This window comes from Cricetulus griseus (assembly GCF_003668045.3).
Source record: "Cricetulus griseus strain 17A/GY chromosome 1 unlocalized genomic scaffold, alternate assembly CriGri-PICRH-1.0 chr1_1, whole genome shotgun sequence".
Classification (NCBI taxonomy): domain Eukaryota; kingdom Metazoa; phylum Chordata; class Mammalia; order Rodentia; family Cricetidae; genus Cricetulus; species Cricetulus griseus.
The window spans coordinates 10,203,400-10,227,057 of NW_023276807.1; the positions used below are offsets into that span (position 1 = coordinate 10,203,400).

The 23,658-nt window shown below is 37.9% G+C and overlaps 1 protein-coding gene across 2 annotated transcripts in view; it reads right to left on the reverse strand.

The window, feature by feature from the left end:
• Nucleotides 1-23,658, reverse strand: part of Eif5b (eukaryotic translation initiation factor 5B) — a 54,691-nt gene that overhangs the window by 2,534 nt on the left and 28,499 nt on the right. For both annotated transcript variants that reach the window (XM_027386811.2, XM_027386810.2), the window contains exons 7-21: nucleotides 21,398-21,496; nucleotides 20,589-20,678; nucleotides 19,747-19,821; nucleotides 16,743-17,029; nucleotides 16,226-16,333; nucleotides 15,397-15,507; nucleotides 12,337-12,404; nucleotides 11,551-11,692; nucleotides 6,585-6,716; nucleotides 6,150-6,332; nucleotides 5,857-6,018; nucleotides 4,500-4,631; nucleotides 1,158-1,289; nucleotides 985-1,061; nucleotides 732-896 (exon numbers count right to left, since the gene is read on the reverse strand). In XM_027386811.2, coding sequence (XP_027242612.1) covers nucleotides 732-896; nucleotides 985-1,061; nucleotides 1,158-1,289; nucleotides 4,500-4,631; nucleotides 5,857-6,018; nucleotides 6,150-6,332; nucleotides 6,585-6,716; nucleotides 11,551-11,692; nucleotides 12,337-12,404; nucleotides 15,397-15,507; nucleotides 16,226-16,333; nucleotides 16,743-17,029; nucleotides 19,747-19,821; nucleotides 20,589-20,678; nucleotides 21,398-21,496 — 1,963 coding nt within the window. The remainder of the gene's footprint in view (nucleotides 1-731; nucleotides 897-984; nucleotides 1,062-1,157; nucleotides 1,290-4,499; nucleotides 4,632-5,856; nucleotides 6,019-6,149; nucleotides 6,333-6,584; nucleotides 6,717-11,550; nucleotides 11,693-12,336; nucleotides 12,405-15,396; nucleotides 15,508-16,225; nucleotides 16,334-16,742; nucleotides 17,030-19,746; nucleotides 19,822-20,588; nucleotides 20,679-21,397; nucleotides 21,497-23,658) is intronic.

Genomic DNA, 23,658 nt, shown 5'->3' on the forward strand with positions numbered 1-23,658 from the left:
CCAATATGATCATGACTACACATCTTAGCAGGAAAAATAAACCCAGAAAAAGCTCAATCTTTCCCATGATTTAGGAGGTTACTCCTATAACATAAGGACCATGTTACTTCTCCAACTTTCAAATTGCCATGTTCAAGTTACACACTGCCAGTGGAGCTTGGTTGCCTTAAGTGCTCTTCTGCCTGTGCATTCCAAACATTCCTGACTACTTAGTCTGCTTTAGACTGTTACTCCCAATAATCGGCCCAGAATGGATACCCAATCTCTGCATCTACTTCACAGCATTCATCTCTACTTGTACAATCGCTGATTGCCTCTCTATGACAGATACCCTGAAAGGCCCAAGGAAGCCTAGCTATGGCCCTGCAGACTCCTCAAGAAGCAGGGACACAACCAACTTGGAAAGTCTGTAGAGGAATGGCTTTGTCTCCCTTAGAATTGTTTGGCTTATTTCCCAGTTTATACATAGAATGCCTAAGACCACCAAGTTGAAAATTAATAAATGAAAAGGCCCCAGAGACGATCTGAACACACAGACAGACACAAACACACAAGGGGTGGGGGGGATATTTGCCCTGACTGCAATTCCTGAACTATAACACAACTTCAGGATGCAGCACTAGGGACATAAACAAATGCCATTCTTTTCTTGTCTGCATTCCTTGTCAGTATTTAGAAATCCTTCATAAGCTGCATTATTAGCAAAGATTCAAAGTAAAACACAAACTTACTTAAACTCTTCTTGTTTCTGTTTCTTGTAGTCTTGTCTGTATTTTGTAAAGGCATCGAATAAATGATAAATAATTTCTGCACTAAAGATTCTAACTCCCAAACTATCAGCCATCTCTTGCGCATCCCGTTCGATTCTTACATCAAAGGCCAAAATCACTGCATACCTGAAACATGGAAACATCAAGGATCACTCAATGAGAAGTAAAGTCACACCAGACACCCTGAAGACAATCAGAAGCAAAGAATACTTACTGCGGATCATGTTCCAACATCACTGAAGCCTTCATAACATCTTTTTTATGAACTGGGCCAATGTTAATTCCCGCATACTGTAAAAGAAGAGTTTCCACAAGTTTACCCGCATGCAGCAGATAATGGAACACATCATGAGGACCACATGCTTACAAACCTGGGAAGTTACTTACTGGCACCTCTGATGTTTTCAGAAATTCAAGAAGAGCTTCCAAAGAACCCAGTGTAGACGCCTGGACATAAACTCCTTTTTCTTCTAATTTGATAGCATTTAGTGTCTGCTTTAACTCATGGATCAATTCATCCTTGAAAAGAAATCACACATGACAAAGCACATCTCTAACTTCAGCAGCCTAGGATCAAACTGTTTCCTCTGGTTAATGACTCATCTGAAAACAAGGGCAGAAGGCATGCAGTCTGTTCTAAATGAGACAGTGCTAGGTTATGGCCATACAGTCTATCATACCCATTCCATCTCTCTGCTTTAAGCTAATAGGAAGACTGTTAAAATCTCAACAGCACTGAGTAAAGAGAGCAGATGACTGGGAAGAGTGTCATCCTTTTGAGAACCAAACAGATAAGTGGGAGCCCCAAAGTTCAGTTGTTTCAATTGTGATCACCTAACTCATTACTTCTCTAAAGATAAATCACTCCACACTCAGGCCTGATGTATTCTTTAATGATGTGACTTGTTTCTGCCTAAATTTTAAAGGTGGTCTACAGAAATGTATACCTAGCAAGCTACATACTTACAACAGTTCTATTTTCTTGTTGGCAAGCAAATAAGCTATGACTACAGCATGCTGTTCATTGGATATGGGCCAATTGATCTTCCCATTAGACAAACAGGCTTTAAAATACTACTAGTATTACAATACTTAAAAACAGTCAAAGCCAGGATAGGCTCCAAAGCTACACAGAGAAACCCTGTCTCGAAATTTTTAAAAAGACAAAGTCAATGCTACATCTCCAGCACATAGAAAGCTGAAGCAAGAAAATCTCAAATTCAAGACCAGATTAACAACACAAGGTTGAGGCCAGCCTGAGCTATATACATAGCACAACTTAAAAAGGGAAAAAAAAAAAAAAAAAAGAAAGAAAGAAACATAAAAACAGAAGAAAAAAAAAAAAACTACTGACATCTGGTTTTAAAAAAGAAGAGTATGTGTATGCTTGTGTGTGGATGCATACATGCAAGTGCTGCTTCCTTCCCTTCAAGGTCAGAGGCAGTGGATCCCCCAGAGTTTCCAGAGCTTCCGGGATCCAATCAATACACTCCTAACTGCTAAGCCATCTTCTGAGCCCATTTTATTTTTAGACACTTTGGCACCCTCACACCCCATTTTTGAAACAGGGTTTTATGAAACCCAGGGTCAATGACAGCCATGAGCTTCTGATCTTACTTCCTCTACGTGCCAGGTGCTGGATCATATGCCAGTTTTTCTGCAGTGTTGAGATCCAACCCAGGGCTTCATTGAGTACAAGCACATTAACAACTGAACACTACCAGTCATTGGCTTATTTTTTTAATTCGGATAAAATAGACATTTGGAATCAGGCATATAAATTTATGCAACTCCCTATGATAGTATAAACAATGTGGAAGCAACTTTGTAAAAAGGGACAGCAGATGATATCCCTTACCAGGTACCCATTTTCGTGAGCATCCCTAACATACATGGTTGATACACAACAAAACTCAGTGATAAGGAGAACAGCAGGATATGGAAAGAGAGGGCTGTAATTAGAGATGGGGAAGAAAGGTCAGTACAGAAGAAAAGAGCAAGAGGATGTTTGATAAAGCTTTAAGGAATATTTTATATTGACCTAAAATTACAAATAATACATGTACATGTCTTTTTAAAAAAATAGATTTCTTTATGAGTATGAATGCTTTGCTTGTATGTGTGTGTGTACACCACATGCATGTCTACTGCCCATGAAAGCCAGAAGTGATGTCAGATATCCTGGAACTAGAGTTATAGATGGTTGTAAGCCATCACATGGGTTCTGGAAATCAAACTGGAGTCCTCTGCAAGAGGACTTTTAATCAATGAACCATCAACTCCTAGAGGCCTGTAGGCCACTTTTAGTGGTAGAATCAGGTCACACTCGCCATAACAACAGGATAACAGGAGTCCTACTTCTAGGTTCCATTGTACCAAAGGTGCTATGCAAGCTGCCAAGGGAGGGAAGCAACCAGAACTCTTGTCCAGCACTGATGCCTATGAACCACAATGACCAGCATAACAAGATGTTCCTAAAAGTTTACAATGGTGGCATTCTATATGTTGGTAGTAAACAAAAACTGTCTAAGTGGACTTAAGGCCAACTCAACAAGAGGGAATTCATGCGTCATACTAGAAACCTAGCCAACTACTAATGATAACTAAACAGTATGGCTGCCTAAATAAGACCCAAAGAATCACAATATCAACAGACTTGATAACAAGAAAGGAGTATTACCCAAGACAATGAACTACAGACAACTAATGACTGTTGAGAATGTGGGGGACCAAAGTATTTCCACTATGGAATATTTTGAGATCCAACCTTTGGTCTCATTAAACATGGAGCATGGAAAAACTCTGGCCCACTATTGTATTATTAATGCCAGTAGGGCTACTACTGTTTACCAAGGCCTCAAGGTAATGTGCCTCTTATTTGCATCTCTGTGGGCCTAAGCATCTGAATAGGCCCTCACCTGGGCAGAGGGGCTAGAGGTATGTGATTAACTTGTGAGGATGGAAGAAGGTTAGTAGTTAGGCCTGAGCGGCCAGAGCAGAGAGGGAACAAAGAGAGAAATGGTTCCCTCGTGGTACTGGTAGGATGGTTAAGAAACACCAGAAGAAATGTCTCTAGTTCTACAACATGAAACTGAGAGCTCTCTGAAGATGACAAAATGCCTGTGTTTGATCTTTATCGCCTTTGGGTTGCTGGAAGCTTCCAGGTCCACACACCCCCACTCAGGCCGAACCTCATGGACTAAGGCTGAAACATGCCAGGTGACGACATGAGAGAAGGGGAATTACTCTTCCAGGGACAAATCCCAAATTGGTTATGCAATACACAAAGTGATCACACCTGAAATCATACACATACACAAGCAACATCAAGTGAATTCAGGAGGGAGGGAGGGAGGGAGGGAGGGAGGGGGAGGAAGAGAGGAGAGAGGGGAGAGGGAGAGAGAGAGAGAGAGAGAGAGAGAGAGAGAGAGAGAGAGAGAGAGAGAGAGAGAGAGAGAGAGAAACAAAAAGCCATCAATTTGAGAGAGAATGAAGGGGGAGGAAATATATAGGTGCTAGGCGGACAGACATAGGAGGGGCTGGAGGGAAGGAAGGGAAAAGGGATGTAATTATACTTTAATTAAAATAAAAATACAGTGAATAAAAATATAGAATGTAAGGCTGAAGCAGGAAGATCATGAATTCAAAGTTAGTCTAGGCAACTGGAAGGGAAACTGGGTAGTCCACACAGCATTGAAGAAAAAAACTTATCACAGTTAATGACCTTACTTTGAGAACTGGGATTTCATCATCCTTATAAGCCACAAGGAGAGGTAAACCAGCAAGTGTTTTCTCAAGGTCTTTCCCAAGAATCTTCACTCCCTGAGCTGCTTCCACTTCTTTATGCTTTTCATACTGGTTCTAGAGACAAAAACAGTTTTCAATGAATTATCTGGTGGCAGCACTACTGTATTTTGTAACCTTGGAAAGAAGTGTCCAACACAACCAATTGATAAATTCAACTTATTTCTTTTTGTTGTTGTTGTTTTGGTTTGGTTTTTTTGTTGTTGTTTTCTCAAGACAGGGTTTCTCTGTGTAGCTTTGGAGCCTGTCCTGGCACTCGCTCTGTAGACCAGGCAGGCCTTGAACTCACAGAGATCCACCTGCCTCTGCCTCTGCCTCTGCCTCTGCCTCCCGAGTGCTGGGATTAAAGGCCACCAACAACTGGCACCAACTTAAGTATTTCTGTTTCTCAAAATAACAAAGACAAGTCCGAATAGAAGATAGCTACATATAAAAAGTAAAAATGGACAACCAATCTGAACTATAAAATCTGTGAAAAACAGGACAAGGGTGGGCGGGAATAAACAGCTAATGAACACAAAGCAGTGGCTATACTGACAGAGGTAAATGTAATCCAACAGTAATGAACTAAATGCCCACCAGAACTGAAAGTTTTGAAAGTGATGATGTCACAAAGCAGGCACAGATGTGAAAGAGTGAAGAGCTACACTGGAAAATGTGACTTGTAACTCCCGCTGAGACAGACATCAGTAAGCCTGGAGGGTCCCACACACCCTGGGGAAACATGCACAAGTTCAGCAGAAGGTGCAGAAAGGAAGTCGATGGCATACCATGGAAGCACACACATTCCATGCCCAGAAGAATGAATGGACATCACAACAAAGTCACACAGTGGAATATTAAATCTGAAATTATTTTTTAGTTCAGAAGGGCTAGGTGCAACAGCAAGTACCAAGAATGACTACTTTTACACCCATTTTTAGCAAGACATGCCCAGAAACTGATACTATAAAGAAAAGCTAGGCTGTGATTTACTATTAGAAGAACACTACTATGATTAACTATTAGGACAAAAGCTGAGACTACAATCAGGAAAAAGCATGTAGCGAGCTTCTGGCCACCTCCTAAAATTCTGTTAGTCAATACTACTCATGTAGCACCCAAGGCTGTCTATCCTTAGGGAAGTCCTAGTCTGATAAACAGATCCTGTCACCCATGTACACTTCTGCAATAAAACAAGGATAGGGACAAATGTGTGCTGTGCGTTAAGCTAAGCAGACCTCAAAGAGCATCAACAAACACTGTGAAGACCCCTGGCCACGTTCACCCCATCTTGGCTTACCTTCACACGTAATTCCTTCATAGGAGGAGGTAAAAGGAGGCCTCGAATCTGTGTGACAATAGGCCCTTCTACTCCAGGGACAATGATTGTATCCCCTTCCTTCAAACGTCCATTGATCAATATAACATCTATTGTGGTGCCCATTCCTGGAAGAGCTTTGACCTAATAGACATATTTTTAAAGGAAACAAAGCATATATGATGGTTCTAACATCAAATACAAAAGCAGCACATATCTACTACCCAAGGACCTATTAAAGGGGTGCAGGGCAGGGAAGGAAGCCTGATGATTACCTCCATGACTTGTGCTCGAAGCTCTTCACAGTGTGCAAGCCTTTTACTCAACATGGTTTGAGTTAACTCCACAAGAAGGTAGATGAGACTTCCCATGCCATCACCAGTATGTGCAGAGGTAGGTACCAAGGACACAAAAGTACGGGGATCTTTATTCTCATAAAACAAAGCAGCATTCAAACCCTAGAAATAGTCCGAAAACACTGTGTAAGAAGAGGCATGTAGAAAAGGATGGCTAAACAGAAGGCAGATGACTGGTCATTTTGAAACTCCACAAAGCAGCAATAACAACAAAATACCAAAATGAAAGAACAACAACAACAAAAAACTACCCATGTGATAGGAGAACAGATTTGCATTAATGAAAATGGTGACTTCCCTAAATAATAATAAAAGAAACAAACATCCTGATAGGTTCTTCAGAAATTCTCCTACCTGCTGTGCAAACTCTACAATAATGGTCTTTGCACGCTCCTCAAATTCATCTTTTGTATTCTTCTTCTGCTTTTTTAAAGTGGCAGCCACATCCGAATCAGGACTCTTCTTCCAGTCATATAACCTGTCAATCTGGAAACGTTTATCAGACACTTCAAATCTGCAACATTAAAGGGTGTAAGCTCCAGAAAATCCTAGTATGTGTCTCTCTCTCTCTCTCTCTCTCTCTCTCTCTCTCTCTCTCTCTCTCTCTCTCTCTCTCTCTCTCTCTCTCTCTCTCTCTGCCGCACACGCGCACACACAGTGTAAAGTACTTAAACATTTTATTGTATAAAAGGCCCCTGTAGGCTACAACAGAACCTCTTAAACAAGAAATTGCTGAGGTAACATGCTGTCCATTTTAGCCTCCAGTGAGTTCATGAAAAAACTATTCTTTGCAAAACGGAAGGTCCTAGAATTGTCCTGTGAACATTAGAGTGCATTGTTTTCAAAGTTCAAAATGAGTCGGCAAATCAGCAGATAGGAACAAGGGCTTTATAGCAAGTGCCATTGTCAGGAAGATTACAGCACAATTGCTTTATTGTTCAAACTAGGAATAAGTCTGATTAGTTAATAATAGGCTAATTTTCTTTCCCTGAGTTGTCAACCTGTGGGATATTTCCCACTGTGACTAAAGTGCTAATTGCAAACGTATCAAGATATACTGAACCATAATCTATATAATTATGCATCGATTTAAAAGATATTAATTTCTTTACAATCTATATCTCCCCCATGAGTGGTAAGTGAGAATATGAGGGAATTAATCACTAAAACAATGTGTGGCATTTGAGCTCAGCCTATGCTGACAATGTAAAGAGGCAAGCTCGTCTGTTACTAAGAGAAAACCCAGTCAAGGAGGAAAAGACCTTAGATAATCAACAGGATCAAATTACTGTAGCTTGAGGTCTTTAAAATAATTTCTAAAAATACACTCACCATAAATAAAGTTCCAACCTTGAAAGGGGGAAAAAAAAGAGAAAGGCCTAATATTTGTAGACCTGAAGAGAAAGCCATAGGATAAACTTAAAACCCAATCTTACTAGAAAAAAAGAAAATATTATGGATCTTGAAGACAGAGCATTAAAATCTAGCAAAACCGAAGCATACAGGAAATGATTTTGGGGGGAGAATACTCTATCACTTTAGTTGGCTTGCCATGTGAAAAGATTAAGTAGCTGGAATACCAGGCTTGTCCTGTACCAAATAGCTAAATAATAGAACAAGAAAATTTAGCAAAGAATAGCTGAATAATCACCAAAAATGATAAAGATTAGATAAAGACTATAAATTTAACATAATAAATCCAATAAAACTCAAGTTTGACAAAAACTAAACTATTATGCAATCACACTGATAAAATTCTAAAAGTAAGCAACATAAAAGACATGCGCACATAGGAACAAAGGAAAGACACAGACAGCAACAAAAAAGGAAGACAAAAAAAAAAAAAAGAATGTTCACCAAGTGAAACACAAATACCTTCAAGAATAGAAGGCTTTGAAATAACACATTTTTTTTTCATAAAAAGGTAACAGGAATTGTTATTAGTTTGGTTATACTTTTTAAAGCTTAAAATACACTTAAATTTTAAGAGTGAATTTTATCACTCTTTATCAAAAATGATATTGGCAGTAAAAATATCCTTAGGAAGATATGAAGAGGTCCCAATGGTAAATGTAGGAGTAAAATACAAAGATTGACTCTGTCGCTTTATATTTTAACATTTGTTCTTATTGCGTGTCTGTCTGTGAGGGGTGAGCATATGAATGCAAGGGCCTAAGATGTACAGAGGCTTCCTGGGATCCCCTGGAGTTGGAATTAGAGGATGCTATGAGCCACCTGGCACAGGTGCTGGAAACTGAACCCAGGTCCCTTGAAAAAGAACCCACCACTGAACCATCTATCCAGGCCCTAATTTGCTATTTTTAAAACTTCCTTAAAAGACACAATTGAGCATTTAAAGTTAAAAATAAAAAATTGTGGGATTATAATAAACTAAGAAAAAAGAAGCAATAGCAAAAAGGAGAAAGTGAACAGTGACACTGTTAAGGTTCTCACAACCTCAAAAGAGATGTATAACAGAATTTAAAAATGCAGACTGTAAACCCAAGTCAACCTGTGGCAAAAGACATAAAGCATTCATATCCCAGTATTGACTGTAATCCAAAGAAATAGCCACATGATACATAAGCGAGGGGAAATATGGAAGAAAACAAGCTCAAGTGAGATAGGGTAGAACAACTAAACACCACTGTGCCAGAAGGTGCACTGGATGCAAATGACAGACGATGTAACTGAAAGTGAAAGGTTAATACTTTGGACAGATAAGACAGTCACACTGTCTACAAAAAAAAGGCCATTTTAGATACAAAAAACAAGGAAGAAGGCAGTAAAAATGCCATGCATGCAATCCTAAGAAAAGAAAGTAGCCATACTATCACAGAAGATTTGAAGGTAAAAAAACTTCATGAACACATAAAAGCAGTGCATAGAGAAGAATCAATCTTAATTGTGTGAGTACCATAATTCTGTACCTTCAAAATACATTCAGTAAATATGCACAGAACTGTCAGGAGACAAAAGTAAAAGCAAAACCAGAACATCTGCAATGGTTTACCAGTCACAAGCACCAATAAGAATACAGAAGAAATGAGTAACCGTACAGAACACTAGGCTGAACAGGAAGCATAGATATTCAAGTGAAACATCACACAGCAAGGCTGGTCACAGCAACCACTGAAACAGATCCTAATAATGACTCCTACAGTGCATGTCCTCTAACCAAAAAGCATTTACATGTTAACATTCTTCTGAATGATGAATAGATCAAAGACAAACACAAGATAAATAATTTTTTTCCAATTGAAAATAAAAACAACATCTGAGCAATGCTTAAAGTGGAAGCTTGGCATAGGGGCACTTGTAAGCAAAGATGGGAGGATCAAAGTCAGTTGAAGATCTCAAGGGATACTCTGCCTTACAACCCCCCCCCCCCCAAGAACAAAAACAGGTGAGTAGGTGCAAGCTCAGTAGTAAGGAGCATCTGCTGCTCTCACAGAGGACCTGAGTTCAGTTCCTGGATTGAAATCCTTCCAACACATGTATACGTGCACAGCACGCACGCACACATACATCCCTAAAATTAAATCTTTAAAGGTGGTGTTAGAAAAAGAAAAATACCAATGCAACAAAAATGTAGTTCTCTAAAAGACACAGATTTGCAAACTGACAGCCAGATGTGATGGCACACAGAGGCTGAGGCAAAAGAATTACAAGTTCAAGTCCAGTCCGGACTTCATAGGGAGATCATATCTCAAAATAACCAAAACCCAAAAACAGATCCAAAATAATGCTGGCCAGGTTGTATAGAATGCAGACAGAATCCTGTTAAAAATGAAAGATACTCTTTGGAATAATCTGTTTCTCATAGAATTGAACATTCATCTATATATATGATGCAACAATTCTATGGCTATTTACTCAAAACAAAAATAAATGACTATATACAATGTCCACACCTACCTCACTAATAAATAAGTAGAAACTACAACCCATATATCCAATAGGAACTGATCAAGTGTAGTATTACCTAAAATGGAATATTACTCTATAAATAAAAAAGTTACAACCCACGGCTGGAGAGATGGCTCAGAGGTTAAGAGCACCGACTGCTCTTCTAGAGGTACTGAGTTCAATTCCCAGCAACTACATGGTGGCTCAAAACCATCTGTTATGAGATCTGGTGCCCTCTTCTGATGTGCTGATATACATGGAAGCAGAATGTTGTATACATAGTAAATGAAATCTTAAAAAAAAAAGTTACAACCCACCTAACATGAAAAAATAAAAAGCTGTATCAACAGGAACAACAAAATGACAACTGAAAAGACCACATACTCCAGTCCTATCAAAACTAGTACAAAGATTAAATAATTTTTTTTTTTTAAACTATCGTTTGCCTGGAGCTAGAGGGGCAAGACTGGCTTGGCTTCAAAGAAGTGAGAGAACCCCATGCGAACGGAAGATTGTCTACATTTTGGATAGTGATGGTTTCACACAGATGTATGGATTTGACAAAGCTTACTAAGTACTACAACTATTCTCAAGTGGTTTCATATACATTACACTAAATTTCTATCTTGTTTTAAAAAATAAGCATGTATTAACTGTATAAGTAACTATTTTCATACATGTGTTTGTACTTTAAATTGATCACTCCCTATTTCCTTGTCTCTCCTCTTGATTCCATTCTTCTTTCTAAATAGTTCCTCTTCTATTTTTGCTTTTTAAAAATTAAATCTAGAATCTACATGAGAGAAAAAAAAGGAGCAGTTCTATGAGTCTGGCTTACTAACATCCAGCTCTATCCATTTTTCTGAAAATGACATCTTCTCACTGATTGATGGATTGGCTGTACTGGAGATTGCAGCCTTGTGTACCTTATGCAAGCATTCCACCATTGACCCCAGTTCATTCTTCCTTATAACTTAATATTCCTTATAACTTAATATTTCAATTTATACATATGGCATATTCTCTTTATCCACTCATCCACTAATTGGTACATAAGCTGAGTCCATAATTTGACTATACATAGTTCTGTGATAAAAACATGAGTGGACAGGAATATAATACGATTTTTTTTTAGTCACAAAAAATTCATCCTAATCAGAATATGGGGTACAGAGATGGCTCAGCAGTTAGAAGCTCACACTATCTTGCAAGAAGATCCAAGTTCAGTTCCCAGCACTCTTGTCTGGAAGTCCACAAACCATAAAGCCAGCTCCACTGGAGTCACTCTCTTCTGGATCCCTTGGAAACCAGCATTCACATATGTACAAATGCACGTATGTACAAGAACACACAAGTTCATCAAAAATAACATAAATCTTAGAAAACATACTTTCAGATGAGGCTTGCTTACCTTATTAAGTGCAACAATGAAGGGGCATTTTTTAGATTTGAGGAGGTTGATAGATTCAATTGTCTGGGGCTCTAAACCATGCATAATGTCAACAACTAAAATGGCAATGTCACAAAGAGAGCTTCCTCTGTTTCTCAGGTTACTGTCAAAAAGAAAAAGCCATGTAAGTGGAAATCTTCTCAGTATTTCTCTTAAATTTGAATGTTTACTTTCTTTGTAACGCCTAAACTAACAAAAGAAAACAGGCGCAGTCTCTGGATCATCTCAGATACCAAATTCATGATGATCTATCTGGTCTCATGAAATGGCACAGTATTTGCATATAAACTGTACAATCCTCATAGACACACAGGGTCACCGCTAGGTTACATACATGGGATAACCATCCCTTATGCAAAAAGCCAAAATCCTACACCTTCTAAGAACAGGTATGATGCTCTGGGTAAAGTTTCAGATTTGAGGGCATTTTGAATTTTAGACTTTTAGAATGTTTAACTGGAAACTGTCAGGAAATGTGAAACCTGTCCACTGCCAGGTACATCAGGCAAGAGGACTCAACTGCAATACCAGCAGTTTGAGTGCTCTATGAACAGCTGCTATGTTCTTTCCAATTATAGCCTTTCTTCTATAAAAACCAAGAAAACATGAAACACTATAAAACCAATGATGATCAAAAGATTACAACACTGCAGATATGAAAGAACTATTCAAAGTTAATGACTAAATCCCAATGATTAGGCTTACTGGGTTAATTAGTTTTCTTGATGACAATAGGCTTGGTCTTACCTGAAAGACTCATGTCCGGGAGTATCAATAATCAGCATTCCTGGAATCCGTACATTCTCTCTGTCAAACTAGAAATGGTAGAGAAAGATGAGGAATTCAAAGAAGTAAAAACAATGAAAGCTTCATTACAAAACAATTAACTCCAACCTTGAACATTACTTTTCCCAAATGAATCATCTTACAACAGGAGTCACATAGTACAATGGTTAATATTCTCTTTAATATCAAAAGAAATCTTGTAGGGGCTGGAGATGTACTTGCTGTCTCATACAGATCAAAATGTGATTCCTAGCAGTCACATCAAGCAGCTCAAAACCATCTGTAACACCAGCTCCAGAGGATCCAATACCTGCTCTTAGCTTCTCATTGGGCAACCCATACAAATACAGGTACTCATATATAAAAATAAGCTTTATAGAAAAAAAAAGTATTCTTGTTGAAGTTGTATGTAAGTTTGCAAATATCTTAATATTTAATTAATTAATAATAATACAAAAGCAGAGAAGAGCAGCCATCTACATCATCTACAAAAACTGACTTAGTATCTACAGAATTATCTGGGATCTGGGTGGTTCAGTGGTTAGAGGCATATGCTGCACAGGCATGATGAACTACTGTGTTTGATCAGCAGATCTCAGGAGAATCAACTCCTGAAAATTGTCCCCACCATGGCATGTGCTCACCCACACACAGACACACAATAAATATCTGGTTCAATTTTAAGCAAATCTAAAGTACCAAAGCAATCTATAAGTATGTTATACTTGTCAGGAGGATCAAAACTGTTAAAAGAATATGTGCCTATCATGCTTAAATATATGCATTTGATTATCTGGACAAAGTGCATGAATACAGTTAGTTCATCAATTCACTTACTCCTTCTACAGTGTTGGGTCATGGATCCAGGGCTCTGGACATCATTCTAGCAATGATGCACGTCCCCAGCCCTATGGGTCAGGCTGGCCTCCAACATGCAATACCCCCTTTCTCAACCTCTCAAGTGCTAAAATTAAAAGCATGTCTACCACACCCCCCACAGCACATGCCCCTTCATCCTGATATAACAATAATAAACAAGAGTCTCACAAACAAAACTGTTTTAATCGTTTTGTGCATTTTCCTACTCTTCATTTTTCAAAAGGTTATCTCTTTCTATGTCAAAATGATTCAAATGGAAAAGGTTTCAAATCTGCATTTTTGTCTTAAATGAACATTTACTGGGAACCATTTTTTTCATTTCAGTATCTTGAATACAAAGAGCAAATCACAAATATACTAGTTGTACTGAGAGCTAGAGTACAGGCCTAATGGTGAGTTTGGTCTTTATGCGCCAAAATCAGATTTCAAGTTTTGCCAGCTTGAAAGTAAACTGTTAAGAATCCTCCAACAAGCAATACACACAAATACTATTTAAGTGTTCGGGAAAGATGGCTCAGTAAGCAGTGAAGAACACTGGTTGCACTTTCTTCCAGAGCACCCAGGTTTGGGCCCCAGCACCCAGATTGGGTAGTTCACAACCGCCTGTAACTACAGTTCCAAGTGATCCAACTGCCTCTTCTAGCCTCTGCGGTTACATAAATAGACAGGGTATATAGACCGACCAAAAAGCAACACACACACACTCACACACACACACTCACACACACACACACACACACACACACACACACACACACACACACACAACTTATTTTTTGTTTTGTTTTACTTAAAAAGAACTACTATTTAAAATATAGTGAACCAGGACCGAGAGCTATAACTTAGCAAACAGCCTGCTATCCAGTATGAGGACCTCATTATGATACCCTAACCCTGGTGTGCTGGCATGTGAGTGTGATCCCAGAGCTAGAGAGATGGAAACAAATACAGTTAAGTGAGGATCGGTGCTTTGTGTCTGCAATACTATCAACTGGAAGGCAGGGTCAGGACTAGCCAAGTTCAAGTCCAACCGGGATTATAGGGAAAAGATATAAATTAAAGATTCAAAACAATAAACTGCAAAATTACAACACCACATTAACTGGAAAACTGGCCAGAAAAACCAACACCAAGATACAAAACAGCCACATGCCTCATGATCAAACTTAAACTACAAGAAGGAAGTCAAACTTGGAGTTACACTCAAGTAAAAACAAAAGGTGAACTAAGGATTTTCTATGTGGCTCAGGTAACTAGCAAGGTTCTATTTTCCTAACAAATAGGTCACTCACAGGGTTTTACTATAAGATCCATTAAGCATTATTTACTTTATTTAACATTGAAACCTTGAAGACATCCAAACATTCAGACAAAACATTTAGTTGGCTTATTTATCTACTTTGGTTTAATTTGCTGGTCTAGAGCTAGGAAGCTCAGACTGAACACCAACATGCAGTAATCCTCCTGCCTCCAACATCAAAACACTGGGAATATAAACTTTTGCTGCTGTGCCCTCAGCCTTTTTTTTTTTTCCCCCAATTTGTCTGTCTTTTGGTTTTGAGCCCTGAGTAATTAAAACAGACAAGCACTCGCTCACTGAGCACACTTGGTTTCCCAGACAGGGTCTCCTTACTTAGCAATAACTCTTCTAATAAGTCTCTTATCAAAAAAGATAATCTCCCTCTTAGGCCCCAAACCTGAGATGAGGTAATGGTAGTAAAATATGAAAGGAAGTAATTTCAGAACAATGAATGCCTTGAGAAAGGGGGGAAATGGCAAGGGATCTGGAGCAAAATAATAAAGATGTCAATTAAGAGTGGTGGACAGAAGGGTCTGAACATCCTTCTGACTATCCTTTGGTAATGTATCCAAAGCTATGAATATTATCAGAAAGGACCTGAGGTTTAAAGAAGTTTCTCATACCTGGAATTTCCACCAACATATTTGAAAAGTGTATTGATTTATGACTTGTTCTATTAAAATAAAAACTTCCTAAAATTGCTACCATGTAGCAATTTTCATTCATCTGAGTTTGTTTCTGAGCCATGCTCACTTATAACTGGTCTGAAAATAAACTATCATATGCTTTTTGAGGTGAGAGTTGTTTCTTATATCAACAAAATAAGTAACAACATAACTTACATTTTTAATCATCTTAGTTTGTTCATTAATAGCTTCAAGAGGAACATTTGTGGCACCAATCTGCTGTGTAATACCACCTGCTTCACCATCTTGGACATGTGTGTGACGCAGCTATGAGAAGACAGCAAATTGAGATTGGTATTTTGGCATGGAAGAAGATAAAATCACAATCAGTAAGAAATTGGCAACTCATTTTTTGTACATTGCCTGCATCACAATGACCCCAAACTAAAGCTTCAAGAAAACAGACAGTATGCCCCTCCTTTCAACTTCAGGCTGTCACCTTTATTCATTTACAAAATTACTGAGTACTCAGGAGTCCTGACCTTGAAGCTGAGCTGCTAGAAAAGAACAAAAGGCTTCCCACACTATACCTATTAAAGGAAGAGGCTATGGACAAAGAATTCTTCAAGGTGGGAATTACAAAACCCCTAGGATACATTGCAAATCTTTCAAAAACAGGTTCACTTTTCTTCCCATGATCCTATTTGGCCAACTTGTAAATAAATCTATAATCCATTTTCCTTTACCAATTTCTATTTCCTAATTTCTTAGAAATACAAGGAAACAGGCAGCAGATTTACGGACCTGTCATGCTGAATGATATTAAAGCTTTTCAACTACTTTTGTTTTGTTCCAGACAGGGTTTCTCTGTGCAACAGCCCTAGCTGTCCTGAAAATAGCTTTGTAGACCATGCTAGCCTCAAATTCACACAGATCTGCCTGCCTCTGGCTCCTGAGTGCTGGGATTAAAGACATGTACCACCACCACCTGGCTTCAAAGATACTACTTATTTTTCAAGTAATATTAACATACATATTTTCTTACCTTATCTAGAATTTTTGTTTTCCCTGTATCTACATGTCCAAGCACACAGATGATAGGAGCTCTTAACTTTTCTGCATTTACATTTTTACTATGTTCAAGTCGTCGTTTCTAGATATGGGGTTAAAAAAAAAAAAAATCAAAACCACAAAGTAAGTACTGCTTCAAGTCCTCTCTATGCTCCATCTTGACTTTGGTTTAAGGGGGGGGGGGGGCACTCCTGGTTTAGACCAGTGTCAAAAACACCAATCACAAAAACTGGAGAGATACTAGCGTTTTGTTTTGTTTTGTTTTGTGAGACAGGGTTACTCTGTGTATTACTGGAACTCACTTTGTAGAACAAGCTGGATTCCTCACAGATCCACCTGCCTCTGCCTCCCAAGTGGGGGAATCAAAGGCGTGTGTCTCCACCTGAAGATAATACTTTCTTAAAGCACTGACTCAAAACTGTTAGCTATGTATGCTAATAAACACAAAGGACTAAGAAGGAAGAGCACAAAGACAAGAAGAAAACAAATACCTCAATTCTCCGTTTTGCTTTGTCATAAGCCCGCTCTTCTTTTGTTCGGTCGTCATCAGAGTCAGATTCAGAGTCTGAGCTAACTTCTTTGCTTGGCTTTTTATCCAATGTTTTCCCTGAATCTTTCTCATCTGACATCTTTTCATCTTCTTCATCACCTTCACTGCCTTCACTTTCTCCTTCCTCTTCCTCATCTTCACTCTCTTCTTCCTCTTCCTCTTCCTCTTCATCTTCCTCCTCTTCTTCTTCAGGTTTTTCTTGTACTTCTATGTGAACTGTATTTCCCTCTTTGAGGAAAATAAATTGGTCTTAAAATAAATGAAAGCTTACATCATAGATTTATATCAAAAGAATAGAGACCATAAAGTAAGAGGAAAATTGTTAAAATACACTAATTATAGCACTCGCCTTAACATCATACATAATAAATGCCAAACATTTTTCTGATACAGTGAAGACTACCACCGAGCATTAAGAATGGAGGCAACATTACTATGCCAGGACTCATAGCAGGCCAACATGGATGGTTGAGTATAATGCTGAGCACAACTTTCCCCTTGGGGTGCTTTGATAATTCTGGAAGCAGCAGTTACATCTGCCTCATGGTTAACAGCCAGACATTAGGAGTCCAGACCTACAAAGACTAGAGAGGGAGGGACAGAAAGGGATAAGTTGGCAATCACTGGGTTTTAAAGAATACTGTTACTGTGTGGTTAAAACCCTGTATTATATACCCTAGAAATAACAGTAGATAAGAAATAAATGAACTGTCCACTGTATCATCTAAAATGAAATGAGGCTATGCATTTGTTATTCAAAATGCTGGTGTGCAGACTGAGAACCCTTAACTTAAAAAAAAAAAAAAAATCCCCAAATCCGAAATTCTCCAAAAATAATAATGCCAACTATTTTTCCTCTTTTGATAGAGGGGCTCAAGTATCTATAGTTCAAGACAAATCACAGATACTGAAACTCTGTTTCAAATAAAAAGGTATCAAATTACATTTGAAGAAGCCTGAAGAAAAATGAAAGAAAAGACATTAAAATTTTCTTCTATCCAGAGAAATAATCTACCATATATAAAAAAAAGGAAGAACAAACAATGGAGGTTAAAGAACAGAATTTGAAAAGAAATAAAGCAATAGTATATAAATTGGGAGTTGGATAAATGCTCAAGTACTCTCAAGTAGCCTGGAAACAGGTGGCACTAGATATTGTTAGTTGAAATGTGCAAGTTAAAAATCTCTAATAGCAAGTTCTAGAACAGCCTGAGTTAGAGAATGAGATCCTATCTCAGAAACTGTGTAAAGGGGGCTGGGGAATGAACTAATATGAATAACAAAATCTAACAAATGAAAAGAGAAAAACAGAAACAGATGAAAATAGGAATGAAAATGAAAAGTTTAAAAGAGAATGTTAATATTAGTTGTTAACACGCTGCTTTGAGTACTCCAGGTAAACTATACTGTCCCCTCCACCATGGTGCTATTAAGAAGTGGTGCCTTTAGTCCCAGCACTCCAGAGCCAAAGGTAGGCTGATCTCTGTGAGCTCAAGGCCAGCCTGGTCTACAAAGCAAGTTCTAGGACAAGCAGAGCTGTTACATAGGAAACCCTATCTCAAAACAAACAAACAAACAAAAACAAAAAAGCAAACAAAAAGGTAGATAGAGCCTTGGGGAAGTGAAGTCATCAGTGCTTGGTATACCTAAGACATCTTTTATTCAACGCTCACTTTAATCCTTCCCACCAAGTGAAAACAGTGCTCACTCCCTCTGAGGAGGCAGAAACAAAGTGTCTCCCTGGAATAGAGAAGAACCCTCACTACCCATGTCAGTCCTTGATCCTGGATTCTTAGATTCCAAATCTAGGAAATACATCTCTATTTTTGACAATTCATACAATCAGTGTTTTACTATGTCAGCAATGATATACTCAGGCAAAGCCATTTAATGGTTTAAGGAGAATACAGACAGAAAACATCCTTTTAAGTCAAGGGGAGTTTAGCTGAATATGAGATACTTAATATGGTAATTAAGAGTCACTACTTGGAAACAGAACTACAATAGAGGGCCCAATTCACCAGAAAGATCTAAGTTTGTATTCACCCCATAACACAGAACACAGAATAAAATATATAAAGCAAAAATTAACAGTACTCTGAAAAGAAACAATCACAGTGGAAGACTTTTCAACATGTCGACTGGTAAGAGAACATGCATACACATGTGAGCTCACATGTAAACACACTAACTCTCAGAATAATAAAGTCTTGAATAAGACAATCAGCATACTTGGTCTCAATACAAAAAACAAGACAACTTCCACAAACTAGTTTCTAATCACATTTGAAAACAAAATATCTGAGCATACACTGGCTTGTAAGTCAAGAGTCACCATACTTCCATAGAGAGAACCAAAGAATCACTGAGAAATAACTCAGTGGTAGAACACCTGTAAATGCAAAATCCTGGGTTCAATGTTCAGCACACACAGACATACAGGCACAGAATCATGGGTATTTTCTGGTCACCAAATTATGTAGGCTAAGAAACACACTAAATAAATTAGGTAAACTATAAGACTGGAAAATAGACAATATTAACATCAAAACTTACAAATTTGGTGAAACCCTTGATTAACTAAAAATTTTAGTTTTTAAAAAAAAAATGAGGGACCTTAAAAATCAAAGAGCCAAACGTGCTCAAGAATGTAGGAAAGAAAAAAGTAAAAAATTAAATTCAAAAAAAAGGGGTTTTAGTCATATGAGGCAAGAGTAATAACCAAAAGATTAACATCTCATTCAATGTGAGCAACACCGCACCAATCTTTGCCTTATGCTGCTAGGCTTTGGGCAGGTGAGCTTTAGACAAGCTACTCATGTCTAGGCAAGTGCATTCTGGGCAGCTATTACCTTAAATACAACCTTCTGAAAACACATTCATTTGGCTTCAGAAACACATGTGACACATGACTGGTGGATTTATCAATATGTACTCTTGGTTACCTTGTTCTCTCTCCTCATCACTGGCCATAGCCTCCCAGTCATCTAAGCCAGCGTCCTCAGTTTCTTCTTCTTCCTCTGTAAGAACAAGTTGCTATTAATGACAAGAAAGTACTGGAGAGAGTAAGAGACTGCATATTGAATTATGCTTGAACATAGGAAAAGACAAGCTTCAATTATGAAAAATGTTTATACAACAGTTTTCTTTAGAATTATTTTTCAATATGTCTAGAATGCTGTAAATTACTCTGACTCAATGTTTCAAAATTTCTTAATATAGTTTCAATACATCATACTAAATTTAAACCAGATTTTGTATTTGAATAAACTAGAAACCTAAACAACAAAATGCTTAGATTTTAAAAGGATGTGTGAATAATAAACTCAGTTCTTTAAAACTTTCAACCCACATGTTGTACACAGGATTTTTATTTTGCTCTTATCAGACTTAGTACATAGGAGCTAACCTCTAAGGTTTCAAAATATGTTTTATGATTCTTACAGTGTTCTAACTAAAGGTGGTTGTAATTTGCTTTCACACCATAAGGTAAAACTTTAGGCTGAGAGATTTTTAAACCATAAATAAAAACAAAGACATTCCAAAACCTTTCAGTGTCTCTAACAGACGTTTTTACTGAAGAAAAACAAAACCAATTAAAGTAGCGCTTGGATATTTCTCGAAGTGAAAATGAAAAGAGATAGGCTAAAGAAAAAAATAAAATGGATGAAGAAAACCATCTAAGCTAGTAATATTTTGGATCCAAAATATTGGATCCAAATGGATGTTGGCTTATGAGCCATGAATACTATGTAATACGAATGAATGAAAACCTGGTATTACTGGCCTGGTTCAACAGAAGGGAGTATCTCTTCTTTTTCTGGTATTACTTGCTCCACGACTTCCACAGGAACACTTATTTCCAAAGCTTCAGATACTAAAAGAGGAGCAGAAAGTATATTAGCCACATTTTGCAGTTTGTAATTTCTCTTCAAACATCCTATTCAGCACAGTATAAGAATCGCTGATATAAGAATACTTGTCTTCCTAAGTCTGGGAAACATCTGATAACACTTAAAGGAAATCATTTAGAAAATAAAAATCAGAGAGCAAGAAGAAAAGTAACTTAATTTTTGTTTTTCAGACATAACAATACTACTCATATAATGAGATGCAGATATTTCAATCTAAAGCATTTTTTCAAGGTTTATGTGTGTGACTATTTTGAAGGTTTAGGTGTGTGCACACCTGTGTAAAGGCCAGAAGAGGAATTGGATCCCTGAGAGCTGTAATTCTAGGCATTTGTGGGACATCCAGCTTGTTACACCTGGATGCTAGCAACCTAATTCTGGTCCTCATGATTAAGCAGCAAAAACTTTAAGCTACTGAGCACTCTTTTCTAACCCCTAAAGTACTTTTCTTTTTGCCTCTCATTTGAATCAAGTGAAAATGATTAAAATGACAGGTAGGAAAATGCAGTGCTGGGGGCTGGAGATATAGCTAGGGAAAAGAACCAATTTGGCTGAGCAAGGCCCTAGACTCAGTCCTCAAAATCCCTCATACATGCATGCTTGTAGAAAGATACTTTCTGCTGTAAGCTGTGAGAAAAAGATACATGTAATCCTTTCTAAACTAAAGGATACTTTATATACAAACCTTCTTTATTTTCTGGCTGTTGTGGTGTTTTCCTCTTCTTTTTATCTTCATAAACGGGCCTTTTCTTTGGCAATGAGTCTTTTGATGGCACTTCAACACCTGGGGCGGGGAGGGGGGGTGTTAAGAGTTATACTGTTATATGGTTTACTTGATACTGGAGGGAAAGTATTTAAAATATGAGACATGGTAGCATACTTGTAATCCCAGCACTTGAGAGGCTAAGGTAGGAGGACCACCATTCTATTAGGTTCAAGGTCAATGTGGGCTACATGTGAGACCCTGCTTCATCTCAACACTTCTAATAAAGGGGAAAAAAATTAAAAGACAACATTTTAGGGGGCTGGTAGATGGCTCAGAAGTTAAGAGCACTAACTGCTCTTCCAGAGGTCCTGAGTTCAATTCCCAGCAACCACATGGTGGCTCACAACCATCCGTTATGAGATCTGGTGCCCTCTTCCTGTGTGCAGATATATATAGAAGCAGAATATTGTATACATAATAAATAAATAAAATCTTTAAGAAAAAAAAAAAGACAACATTTTAAGCCAGGCAGCAGTGGGGCATGCCTTTAATCCCAGCACTTGGGAGGTAGAGACAGGTGGATCTCCATGAGTTCACATCCAGCCTGGTCTACAGAGTGAGTTCCAGGAGAGCCAGGGCTACACACAGAAATCCCATCTAGAGAAACCAAAAAAGGACATTTTATTCAATTCAAAGATACACATCCTAAAATATAAGAGGATTCAGGGAGAAACCTATGGCTTCTGCACAGGGTATCTGTACATTTACATTTAAACATATTGAGAACTAACAAGTGCACAGGTCTTGCAAACATCACTGCCATGAAGCAGAGCAACTGTTACCATTTACTATCTTAAGCAGCCAAACCCCGCTTAGTCTTAGTCGGAGTGTGACTCATCAGTTCTCTAACCATACCGTTCAGCTTTTCCCAAAATATGCAATAAGTAGCATCTTCACTCGGGCTTTTGTCATCAAAATGGATATGTAAATCATTAGTACTTCATCTTTTTCATTTGTTTTATTTTGAACAAAGTCACATTGTGTAGTCCTGGCTAACTTGGAACTCACCATGTAAATCAGGCTATCCTTAAATTCACAAAGACCTGACCACCTCTGCCTTCAGAGTGCTGGGGTTAAAAGTGAGCCCACAATGCCTGGCCAGTACTTCATCTTTTAATTGCTGAGTTATTGTATCACACCAGTTCATTAATCCATTTAATAGCTATAGGGCTTCTGATCATGTTTAGTCTACAATAATTATTAGGAAAGCAGATGTGCTTAATTTTGTTCAAAACTGTCAGTTGTTCTTCAAAATGCACTAAGATAGAGCATTCTTTCTTCATTCATGGTTACTGATTAAAGTGGCCATTGAAATCTTTTGTATGCTTTTATATGAAGTTGCTGGTTTTTCAATTACTGAATGATCAAGTTTTACAAACTTTTGGTAGTCTTTATAAAATATTCAATGGGAAGGTGTTTATGAATTTTCCTTCCTTTTATGGGTTACTTTTATATTACATCTGTGTGTATGTAGGCACCCATAATTCCACAGGGCACATATGGAGGTAAAAGGACAACTTGTGGAAGTTGGTTCTCTCCTACCATATGGCTTCCAGGAGATGGACTTAGGTTATCAAGGTTTGGTGACAGGGACCTTTACTCACTGAGCTGTCTTCCAAGCCCCTGAATTATACTTTTAACATTATCTCTAAAAACTTTTGGTTTATAATTTAGAACTAAGATCCATTTTGAATTAATATTTAGATAAAAAGTGGAAATACAGACAAATTTCTGCATAGAGAAATTCAATTGTTTTTAAGTACCATTTTGTTATATATGTAAAAAAAAACACCAAAAAACAAAAAACCAAAAAAACATACATACATTTCATCCACTGAATTTTCAGACACCAGGGAAAATAATGTCACTTTGTCATATACAGATGCTATTCTGTTAACCTATTTGTCTGCCCATTTGCCAACATAACACTATATTGATTCTTGAGGCTTTAGAGTATTTTTAAATTTTTATTTAGAGTTAATCTTGAAACTGGGTATTTTGAGACTTCCTAATTACTCTCCTCTTTCAGAAGAATTTTTGGTAGGGCTGGAGAGATGCTCAGTGGTTATGAGCACTTGTTCTTGCAGAGGACTAGGGTCTGGTTCCCAGTACCCACATGGCAGCACTTAACCAACCTATCTATAACCCTAGTTCCAATGCCCTCTCCTGACCTCTGTGGA